The 12,040-nt window shown below is 53.2% G+C and overlaps 1 protein-coding gene across 3 annotated transcripts in view; it reads right to left on the bottom strand.

Moving 5' to 3' along the window:
- SH3GL1 (SH3 domain containing GRB2 like 1, endophilin A2) overlaps positions 1-11,775 on the bottom strand; it is a 30,403-nt gene extending 18,628 nt beyond the window's left edge. For 2 of the 3 annotated variants that reach the window (XM_074808491.1, XM_074808492.1), the window contains exon 1: positions 11,608-11,775. In XM_074808491.1, coding sequence (XP_074664592.1) covers positions 11,608-11,652 — 45 coding nt within the window. In that variant the 5' untranslated portion in view covers positions 11,653-11,775. Of the gene's footprint in view, positions 1-9,393; positions 9,413-11,607 lie in introns of those variants that run through there. The other variant, XM_074808493.1, reaches the window with a different exon arrangement.
- Between the last annotated feature and the right edge of the window lie 265 nt (positions 11,776-12,040).

The following is a 12,040-nucleotide window of genomic DNA, read 5'->3' as shown; positions in this document are numbered from 1 at the left end:
GCACCAGGGAAACGTGTCTAGAAACAAACTGAGCTTTCCACCCCCTCACCATCTGAGATGGGGATCTAGCCACCCTCCACCCAACGCCGGAGGAATTGCCTTGATTTTGAGCAGGAAGGTCAGCCCAGAACAATGAAGAGCTCCTTCCCTTCCCTCCCGACAAGGCAGAAAGCCTTCAAAGTGACCTCAGGTTGTAATCTTATCATATAGAAACCGCAGAGAAAGAGCTGCTGCATGCAAAGACAGCTTTCTAGGGAGCCACCTGTCAAATCACCTACTCAAAGCGCTATCGAATGACTCATCTCCATCCAGCAGATGGGCTCAGAGGAATGAGGACAGCATGAATTTTAAAAAAAAAAAAAAAAAAAAAAGTAACTTAAGCAGCAGCCAGCAGGTCACACTCGCAGAGCTCAGGCCAGAGAAGGGCATACAGATGTACTGCAATGCAGCCACTGCCTGTTTGCTCAGGGGATTCATCCTTTCCTTGTCTGTAGCACGACAGTATTTACAATCCTGGTTGTGATCCCTGTTTACGAGGCTTTGCGTTCATCTCGGTGATCTCCAAGCTAACTCTTCCTCCTTCCCTCCCCAAGCAGAAGGCGACAGCTCGACTTGCCCTGGCTAATGCCGAGGCAGGGACGGGCCAGCCTGCCGAAAGGGCACAACGCTGCCGTAAAAGCAGACTCACCCCAGAGGAGAAGGGTTTCAGTACGCAGCTCTCGCTGCAGGGAGACACTTGAAATGTTGAAATGTTCTTGCTACAGGGAAGGGGGCACCTCCCAACAGTCAGCAACAGCCATTTGCATCATAAATATTTTCTCCTATTATTAGTTACTTCTCGCATGCTCTGCACCAAGTGAGACATAATTTCTATTCAGCTGGAAAAAAAAAAATATAATTGGGTCAAGTTAACAGGGAAAACAAAAACACGTAAGGAAAAAAGCAGCTGCTCTCCTCTCTCCCCCGGCAATGCCCTTCTCCTCACCCACTTGCACTGACTACAGGAATTCAGAGGAAGTCCACTAAACCGAGGGGAAACATGGAATATTTGCCTTGCATCCAGATTTCCTGCCCAACCTCCCTATGTCCTATCTCGGAAGAGCCTCAGTGAATCACAGCCTGACTTTTGCAAAGCTGCTGAGCCATCATTCCTCAGCAACTCCACCCGACCTTCGCAGACCCAGGGGAAAAAGAGGAGCAGCTCTTCGCATTTGAGACTTGGAGCCGCTCATTAGAGGGGATATAAAAGTACAAAGCACTAGAAGTGCCTCCTAGTAATTGCAATCCTCGGTTTCCTCTTCTGCAAAGCTTCAATGACAAACCGAGGCAGAGCACACAGCAGTCCTGTCCTTCAGCCAGAGCACAGAGGATCAGCCCCAACTGCCCGCCTGCACGCCGATCCTAGGGATCGCACAAAAAGCAAGGGGGGAAAAAAAAGGAACAGGAGGGCTTACGACACCTGTAAGTCCCTGGGGAAAACACCATGGCCGCAGGACAGCTTGCAAAAATGCAGCAGACGGGATTTCTGCTGCTGTGCAAACCAAGACAGATGAAAAAACACCTCCCCAGGGCACATGACACTTAACTGGCATCACCCAGCGAAAAAAAAAAAAAAAAGCAACAGAGCCTGGAGATTATCAAGGAACAGGGAAGGAAGCAAAAGAACCTCTGGATTTGCAGCATGATGAGACCAAACCAGGCTGATGGGACACGTAGAGCAATTACCGAAAAAGTTTAGTCATGGTTGCATTCAGGTTTGGGTGGCAGACAGCGTTAATGAGCTCAGGGAAGAGTCAAGGTGAGTTCCAGGCAGGTTTACAGACAGAAGGGAGATCAAAAAATGCTGAGCTCACGCAGGAGCTCAACTGCATCAAAGGGAAGGTAAAAACCCTCTTCCTGGCTTAGAGGGGCAGAGGGAGCCCCATGCAGAGCACGTTTAACACGGACAGTGTTGGCCAAGCAAAAATTCCAGGACAGATCTAGCGATGTCTTAGTGTACACAAACATCAAAGAGGGAGAGAAATAATTGAGAACACTATAAATACGCATTTTCCTTGTTAATTTGAATACTAGGAAAAGCTTAGTGGCTATCAGACCAGAGCACAGCATCCTAAGGAAAAGGAAAGTGGGAACAAGTGAACAGAGGTCCCTAAGATTGCCAGGAGCAATCCAGCAGCGACGTGCTGGACCAGATCAAACCCCTGCACCAGCTCCTCGAAGAGCTCTGCGCGGGGGCCTCCTCCACATCCAGGTACTCTGTCGTGCTTCCAGCCCATGCAAAATGAGGCTGAACCCATTTTTGTTCTTGCTGCACATCATTAACACTTGCTAACACTCATTTCAGAATGGTATAAATGTGAGAAAATCCCTTCCAGCACTTTGCAGTTTGCTTTCACTCTGCAGATGACACTATCGATGCGTCACTATTGCCTTTCTCCCTGCAGCCAGCGCAATAGGTGTACCAGAAATCCGGGTGGATAGCATTTAGATTGTGTTATCCCTACCAAGCACAGAAGTACGGACACCCTTGGTCGTTACAATTCACCCAATACAACTGGGAGGAGCTTTACTACGAGAACAGCTACACCAAGATCTGGCACTCCAGATTTGTGCCTGCCCAGCACCCCCTAAGTCTGCCCAAAACCATGTGCCTGGACACATGTCACCAACAAAGATGTTTTCTAAATGCTCCACCACGGAGCTTAGAGTGAAGAAAATCAGGGGGGAAAAAACCCGTTTTGGCACAAACAGCACTTTCTTACGCAGCAGATTTGCTTCGTACACAGATAATTGTTCAGCATTTTTCTTGCCTTTTTCATCATGAAGGTACCAAAGATTAAGTTTAAATATAGCTAGTCTTGTAAAGCCAAAACAGATTTGGTCAAGAAAGTGGTTAATAAATTATCATTGATGAATAAAGTCTGGCCCAGCAAGAAGATACAGCCTGGTTTTCAAGCTCTAGGATGAATTATGAGCCATTTTCTCAATTAGAAAAAGCCCTTTAAAGCTTTAATCATGCAAATTTTATCTTCTGTCTGAAAGACAGAATTTCATTATGGAGATGCGTTTAACTTATCTTTTTTCTTTGAGCAGAAAGGCAATCTAATTAGTGACAGTATCATGACCTTTATTAATAGCCAGGTTTTAGAAGATAGGAAGATTCTAAAATTCCCAGCGGCTTTAAAAGAAAAAAGACTAGTTCTATTAATAAGGTATCAGCAACAAAGCTAATTACACACGCCAGGGGCTAGAAGGCTTTTCTTCCAAACTCTGTCTTGACGGACTCTCCATCTGCTGCAAGAGGAGCAGCAGGGCAGGTCCAGGACCTCAGGGGGACCGTGTGTGTGTGTGTCCCCGGACAGCCCCAGCGTGATGGGGACGCCCCTGCCTGCGCTGCAGCAGGTTGGAGAGATGGCAGCACCCCAGGCACTATCGGCAAACCCACATCCAGCGATGCGGCCGCTGGAGAGGATCCCAAGAACAGCTTGTTTAACCCTCCAGCTTGGGCCAAATACGGCCCTTTCCTGTCAACAGGAACCTGTTCCTGAAAGCCATGGGATCGCTGACTAGAGGGATGGGAGGGGGCGAGGGGAAGAGGAACAGGAAACCTTTTTTTAAAAAAAAAATTAATTATTGCTTTTATAATCACAGGGAGAGGCCAGGAGGGGCGGAATCTTGCACTAAGTCATGTCACACAGCAGCTTATGAAAAGAGAAGCTACGTGATGCAGCGGGGCTTTCCCAGCCCAACCAGCCCGGATCCTTCCCCCTCCGCTTTGGCTCTGCACAGTCTCCTCTGCTCCCCGGGGGCAAGGCTGGGACACAGCCATGGCAGTGGAGGGGGGAACACACAGCTCAGGAGGGAGCAGATCTGCAGGAAAAGTCCCCCTGGTTGACAGGAGCAACCTCCCACACGCTCCAGCTCCGGGCCCCTGACTTCACAGCTCAGGCTGATGATTTAATCAGCGCAATTAAAAAGATGGAAAGGACCACAAGCGCAGCCCTCTGCAACACAGGAGTCTTATGAAACAGCATCGGTGCCTAGATGCATCACTGAGTTTCCATGTGAATGAGTTCAGCTGGCCTTACAAACCCAAGATTACAGATTTATTTTATTTCCAGCCTTTTCGGTAGTTCAGCATCCTGCTTGGGAACGGTACAAACCAGAAGGGTTCTCCAGAAGGGACAGCAACATCAACGCAGGCTCAGGTCTTGTAATAACCCCTCACGCCCCACTGCACACACTTCCCTCCCCAAGGGGCACCAAGCCCGCCGAGGCAGCCCTCAGTTTGGATTTTTATATTGGTATTTCCGCAGTCTAGGGCAGGAGGAGCTGCCCCGCTCCCAGCCCTCCCGTTTTACCACCTGGGGTTTGGATGGGGCTGCGAGTCCTGGCAAAAGGCACTGGCATATGTAGAGATGGGGGAGAGAAGGACGAAAAAAAAAAAAATGTGCTAAAGAAATGAATCAGCTTTTACAAGCCAGCCTGACTGATCTCATCCCTATTTTGCTCTTTCCCAGGAGGAAAGTATTGGCAGGGAGAAGGGGGAGGAAGGATTTCCTTCCACCGCATCCAGAAATCATCCCCCTTGGCACCGTCCACTTTCAATAATTCACCCATAACCTGTGAAAAGAGGTAGATAAATAGATAATTTTAGACAAAAAGCCCCAAGGCAGACGGGCAGGCGGCACCAGGCAGAGCAAGATGACGATGAGGAATCAGCACTCCTAATGCCGCACAATCCCCCCCACAGCCCTGAGTCACGTATCCTTCCTGCGTCCCAGATTCCCCCAGCTGCAAACACGGGATAACACTTTCCCTGTTTGACATTAGAAACGAGAAGGGGAGCAAACGAGTACGGAGAGCTGGAGTTTTCCACCGCTGCTTTCTGTCTTTGCCTTCCAAGAATCTGAGTTCTCGTTACTATTAGAGCCCAATGGCTGCGAAAGCAATCTTAAAAAGGAAAAAAAAAAAGCCAAGTTAAAGTAACTGATGCAGAGACACGAACCATCCCCTGCCTTCGACTCCAGACAGGCTGAACAATACTGAGAAAAGCTGAAAACTGCTCCGTAATGGGGCTGCTCAGCTCAGCTCCGACAATGATTAACCAGCCGAACAACATCACCGTGCCAGGCGTTTCATCAACAACAAATCATGTAAGAAAAGGAGAGGGAGTTAATATGAAAATATCCTGCACACAGTCATTTTAGCTAGACGCGACAGCAGGCATCTCTGTGAGTATTCAGTTGTCATCGCCGAGGCTAGAAGAGGGATGCACTGAAGGCTAGTCCCCTTCTCCAAGAGGTTTGGTTTGCTGACAAGCGCCCTCCTTCCCTTTTTCACCCATCATATGTGGATCTGCAAACACGTGCATCACCGAAACACCCATCCCCAGTCACAGCAAACTGCTCAGGGCTTCAGGGTGTCAGGCAAGGATGCTCAGGCTGAGTGCCGAGTACACTCCCTCCTGGACAGACCCTGGCTGGCAAGCTGAGCAGGCAGGACATCACACTGCGCTCGAGCAAATCCGGCTTTCCTCCAGCCTCGGGAGCAGATTAATATTGAGAGATAAGCTAGGGAGGCTGCAGGGGACTCCAGCCCAGGTTAATATTAATAAATCAAACACCAGGTGCTGTGGGAGGGGAGGTCAGGCAGGCAGGAATCAGCAAAATCCCTTGACTCCCCAGTCCAAATTCCCATTTATAGATAAGGAACTTAGAGCCTGACACCAGGCCGTCACGGCACCCAGTCCTCATTCTGCTTTTGTCATCAAAGCACAGCCACCACCACGGCAGAAAAGCCAAGGAGTGACCCGCTCCCAGCACCTCCTCCTGCCCCTCAGACCCTGACGCTGAAGGACAGGCCAACTTGCTTGCTAGCGGCAAGGCACGGGTGTGCAAAATTCACCAGAACAGCTCAAAAAGAACATGTGAGCCCAAAATAGCACCTCAACCCCACCCTCGGGTGCCTGGTTCCTCCATTGGCAGCTCTGGGTGCTCTCCTGGGTGAAGTCTCAGCCCCAGCAAGGGCTTCCCCAGGATTTCACCACGGACGGGGCAGGCAGCCCTGCTACCCTGCCCAATGCTTGCACCTCGTGCCCCGGCCTTCTGCGAGAGCAGAGGAGCCACCACACAGAGCACCTCAGGTCCACTCTTGGCTTTACTAATTGCTGGAGGATTCAAGACAAGGCAGCATGAAGTTCTCATGCCACTGCAAAGCAGAGACTGGCCTCTCTCAGGGGTTTGTGCCCTGCTTTAATGTCTCTGGGCACTGGCACTGTCCTAAGAGCTTCAACTCACATCCACTGGCCAAAAAAATGCAGCAGGTGAAGATCTAATAGATCTAGAAGATCCTAGATATAAGAAAGAAATTTTTTACGCTGAGGGTGGTGAAACCCTGGAGCAGGTTGCCCAGAGAGGTGGTAGATGCCCCATCCCTGGAAACATTCAAGGCCAGGTTGGACGGGGCTCTGAGCAACCTGCTCGAGTTGAAGATGTCCCTGCTCATGGCAGGGGGTTGGACTAGATGAGCTTTAAAGGTCCCTTCCCACCCAAATCATTCTACGATTGTGTGATCTCTCTGCCGCTGCGATAACCACCCTGCAGCACCGTTGGCAGCAGGAGCAGCACCCTCTGCTCTCCCGGCTCCACAGATCCCCTCCAGCCCCACACCATCCGTGGGTTAAACCCCGGCAGCGGCGAGTTGGAGCAAAAATGTGCAGACGAACACGGGGTGTGTCAGTCTCCACCAGAGCGGGAGCGAGCTAGAGCTGGAGGGCAGGCACAATCAAAACCATCTGCAGCAAGACAGGGCACCGACAGACAAGCTCTGGCCGGGGAAAGGGGCCTCGTGGGTTTGGTTTTCCATGTGGAAGGTTATCCTGCACGCTGCGCTTCCCATTTCTCTTCTAGTGGGAGATCCTGTGCTGCACAGCACATCTGTGATGTCCCAAGAAACCCACCGCCCAGCTGCATATAGAGACAAGGCAGCGAGTGGAAAGGCAGCTCAGGTCTGTAAGAGAAAGCCCCAGAGAGCCAGATGCTGGAAGGACTGACTTAACCTCGAAAAAAAAGGTATCACCTGGGGAAGGGAGGAAACAAAACGCATTTGAAGACACAGTGCAAAGGCACTGCAGAAAGTATCTCACTCAAGGAGAAATAAAGGAAATCCCAATCCAGCACGGGCAAGAGCAAATGACCACGAAGGGGAAAGAAAAAAAAAAAAAAAGGAGAAATGCCATCGCTGCACAGCAGCTGCGCTCTGTCCCCTGTCACCAAACGGTCCCTGTGCAGCACGTCCAGGAGCCGATTCCTCTGCCTCAGCCTTCTGAGCAGATGCCATCGCAGTGCAGCACCTGGGCGCCAGCCTGCGGGAAGGAAGCTCTTAGGGCTCATTAACAACGGGCCGGAAAATGTACACTCCGATGTACGGAGCTTGGGAACTGCGCAGCCTTTCTGGGCTGAAATGGCTGTCGGAGGCTACGGGGCACATCCCAGGCCAGGCAGAAAGCAAGCGGTAGCTATTCACATTCAAAAATATCTTGAGAAGCCTTGAGAGCAGTCATTAAACTCAGGAAAAAGCATGCACATCAAGGGCTTGCTAGTTTTAATTAGCGCTCGCCTCTCCTCCTCTTGGAAAATGGTACTTTGCATGTGGAAGAGGAGGTTGCTGGTCTGTGTCTCGGGCCAGGACTCGCCAGACACAGCAGGGCATGAGCCACCGCTTGCTACCCCAGTTCCTAAGCCCAGGCAGGCCTAGCAGGGTTTAGGCTTAGACCACACAGGCTTTGGGAGCACGTTAATCCTGTTTGGGATGACAGAGGCGCCCAGGGCTGAGTACCAGCCCCGTTTTAAAAAAGCGATGCCGTCTTCCCTCGCTCACCCTTGCTTGGGCTGAGTCTGCTCCCCGGGCCGAACCACTGACATTAAAAACACGTCTTGCATCCCCAGAAGGGCTCTGTAATACCTGAAATGACAGTATTTGGCAAGCTCATTCTTGCTGTGCCTTGGTCACCTGTCGAGCCATGACTGCCCAGAGCGGAGCAGCCCGTCTGCCCTGCTCCCCGTGCCAGCTCCCCACATCCACGGGGCAGCACCCAAAGTAGCCACACGGGAGCCACGGCAATACCACACCAACGTGGGCTACAGTTAAGGGACCACACACCACTCCTGGGATTAGAGTTGTCCCCAGCGAGCGGGCTGTGCTGCTTCTCCAACCTCCACGCTGGTGTATAACCCCAGGTAGGACAGTCCTGCTGTCACAGAGGGAGGGGACACGTTTACCAACACCATATCACAACAGCACTGCTCCACCCTAGGGCTTGTCCCTTCAAACCAGCGGCTGATAACCCTGCTGGTGCCAGGCAGGGCTGCTGCCCTACGGCCAAGCAGTGACAAACCCGTTGACCCTCAGAAAGAATCAGATTCACCCAGAAATGACACAGGCAGGCGCCCTGCTTTGTGCAGCCTGCCCTACCCAGCAGCTCATGGAAAGTTTTACAGGTTTTAGGACTTACATCAGTCTGTATAAAAAACAAATGGTGCAAACGAAGCCATTTCTACACAACAAAGTTCCTGCAAATTCCTGAGCGCCCGAGTGGCTGCTGATGGATCAAGGCTGGACGGAGCCCGGGACCAGGCGGTCTCGTACCTGCAGGCAGGGGCATCCCACCCTGCTCCCAGCTCGTGATGCTGCAGCTCAAAGCTGCTGCTGTTGTTTCTCCTCCTTCCTTTTGCGAGAATGTTTTCTACAGCTTTTTTTTTTTTTTTAAAGAACATTTTGCTGTGAACTAGCAAAACCTGTTCTGGACGCATACACAGAACTACTCACCATCTGCAGCATTTGCCAGCATGACTTTTTCTTTCTTTTTTTTTTTTTTTTTTTTCCTTTAACAGGATACTATCTCAGCTCTCTCCTGCGTGTGGGCGCCCGGCTGCCTCACCCAGGGAAGACGTGGGCCCGCAGGAATCAGACAGCAGAAGCCCACAAGCCAAGCCCTGCTCCCTTGGGCTACCGAGGAGGCTGAACTAGCCCCCTCATCGTGCGGGGAGGCAGGAGGGATCCCAAACCTGCCGCTCCGATGGTGCCGAGGTCCTTGCAGACCTTGGTCCTGGCTCCGTTTTCCTTCAATTAGCAACAGACGTGGAATGAAACATAACATTTTAAGAAAGATCTTCCACATGTTTGGTTTTGGCAGCATCTGATAGCTTTAAGGGAGCCAAAAAATAACTAATCCTCCTCTCCTTCAGCCAAAGGGAGCTGAGGAGTGGGACCGGTGGAGGGAAAGGGAAGGAGGGTGGAAAGGGAAGGGAGAAGAGGAGAAGACAGAAAAATGGCTGAACTGTAACCAGTCACTCCCAGTTTCCATTGAAAGCATTTCTAAAGCGTTAATACCTGTGTCCCCTCACCGGGGCACCGCAAAGGGGGCGGCAGCACCTCCGAAAGAGGACTGTGTCCCTCTCACCCCTGCAGAGTGAGGCGCTTCACTGATATTGGTGGAAAACCTCACACCAAACCCACCTTCTTCGGATTAAATCAGCTCCCAGAACCCTGCAGCAACAAGAGCCGCAAAAGAACTCATGATGCAGTTGCAAATACACACGACGTAATTGCAAATACACCTTATCTCCCAATTTAATACGCCACCAAACACAGGCTGAGCACTCAAGTGAAGTACGTGTACACACGCATGAGGCGAGCAGGCCACCAAGTCTGCACGTTGGGCTACTTCTCTCTGGACAGCTGCGCTAGGTTTAATTTTTCCCCAAGCAGCCAAAAAGGTTCCTTTTAAGAAAAAAAGACACCTGTAACAGAAAAAAACCACAAAAGGGCACACATAACTTCAATCTACAATAATTCCTCCCAAGCAGGATTTCATCAGGTGTTTTGAAATGATGTTTTTAGATTTCAGAAACATGCTACTCCTGAGTCATCAATGAGCTTTCACCTCTAATTGCCCTGCGACACCACCACGGTACATCCACACCAGCAAAACCCTCCTACACTGAGTTTTCAGCACAACCTTCCACCATGGAAGTTGTAAAAAAAACCCACAACGCAGGGGTTTGCGAGAAAGGGGGTGGGGGAATGACTTAAGGAATCTGTTATTTTGCTCTGCTGTTTAAGCAAAATGCTTTTTTGTAAACACGGCCAAGAAAGGAGGCAACACACGTAGCAAACATGCTTGGGCTGAGCTTAAAGGGGTTTAAACTTTGAGCCTGCCAAACACGGTCTGTTGGTAGGTCTGCGCAAAATGCATCTTAAATTTAAAACAAGGGCAGAAGAGCAACGACTGGGGGAAGCAAGGAGTGTTTGTGATTCACAAATTGTTCCAAAAATACATTAGAAAAAATCCTGACTGTTGATTTCAGCTGTGCTCACAAGCTGAAGGAAGGATAACTCTACTGGGGGGATCAGGAATGGCCCCCTCCACGCAGAGGGCGAGGGAGATGTTTACAAACCCTCTTAGAAGCAGATTCCCACAACTGGGGGGGAAGAGCTGCAGCCCCCCAAGCGGCGAGGAGCCACGCTTCACAATCTTCGCTTTAGGATAGCATAAACTCAATTACAGGATGAATTTTCGCTTGGCTAAAAATTGTGCATCTGGCAAGTTTTTTTCCAACATCCCCTGGCCACTGGGATACGGGCCGGGGCTCCGGGCTCCCTCACCGACCCCCAAACCCTTTCCCGGTCCTGCTGTCAGCTGCTCTCCAGGAAGCGGGAGCTTCCCGAGGTTGGGCTGCAGCTGCCTTCCGAGGTTAACGGGGCCGGTGACTCCCAGCTACGACCTCGAACCCTGCCCGGCCTCCACCTTCCAGGGCTTTTCTCCTAAAATCCCGCTCTGCTGAGGAAGTCCAAGGGCATCTGGGCTGCTGAGGTGCTTCTCTGCCATCGCCCACAGAGCCCGCACGGGGCTGAGCGGGCAGGATCCGTCCCCTCACCGTGCTGCGGACACGGACCGTTTTTAGGGAAGGGGGACAGCACACCCCCACCGTGACACCCACCCGGACCTCGGGTGCTGCCGGCACCCAAAACCCCGGGACCCTCCGGTCCACAGCGGATGCGTTTCTCTGCTGGGGTCCCTCCAACAGCTCCAGCCCGGGGGGTACGGGACTGGCCCCAGATCCTCCAGGTTTTCCCAAGGGTTTGGGGAGCATCCGAGGGGCCACACCGGGGACGCTGCTGCACCCTGCCCCGCCGGTCGCCCACACAGGACCGACCCTGCCCCGTCACGGCGGGAGGGGAGGACACACCGAGCCCGGGGACGGGCGGGAGCCACCGGAAAGCCGGGGGTGCTGGGGGGGGGGCATCTGGAGAACCGGGCGCTGGCAGGGAGGTATGAGACCGGGACACCCAGCGGGAACACCGGGCACTGGCGAGGGGCCACCGGGCAGCAGTACCGGGGGGCGATGCCCGGCGGACACCGGACCGGGATGCCGGGAAGGGGTAACGGAACGTACCAGGGCACCACCGGGCCGAGCCGGGCAGGCGGCAGTGGGGTCACCGAGACGGAGCAACGCGAGTTGGTAAGGGGGAAGCGGCCACCCCCGGGGCCGCCAGGGCGGCGGGAGGGGCGGTGGGGGGGGTCGCGGGTCCCCGGTGCCTCACCTGGCTCGCCTTGTAGAACTGCTTCTTCAGCCCCGCCACCGACATGCTGCCGCCTCTGCCGGCCGCCGCAGGACGCCTGAGGGCGGCGGGACGCGGCGGGACGCCTCGGGACACCTCGGGACGCAGGACCCGGCCCGGCCGTTGCCGCTTCCGCCGCCGTCGCCAGGAAGCGCCTGCCCCGCCCCGCCCCCTGCCGGCCCGGCGGAGCACCGCCACCGGCACCACAGAGAGGCGCCTCGGTGCCGACCGGAGCGCCGCCACGGCCGCCACGTGGTGCCCCAGCGCCCCCTGGCGGCGGGGCGGCGCCGCCGCACGGTGCGGCGGTGCCGGGGAAGGGCGGGGGGAGCCTCTGTCGCGACAGCGGGGACGGCCGGTCCCGCCGGCCCCCGTCTCTGTACCCCAGACACATTCCTCCGGTGGGCTGGCGCGCTGG

Source organism: Strix aluco, chromosome 29, assembly GCF_031877795.1.
Source record: "Strix aluco isolate bStrAlu1 chromosome 29, bStrAlu1.hap1, whole genome shotgun sequence".
In the NCBI taxonomy this organism is placed as follows: Eukaryota; Metazoa; Chordata; class Aves; order Strigiformes; family Strigidae; genus Strix; species Strix aluco.
The sequence above is the reverse complement of the archived record's forward strand: the minus strand, read 5'-3'. Positions and strand labels throughout refer to the sequence as shown.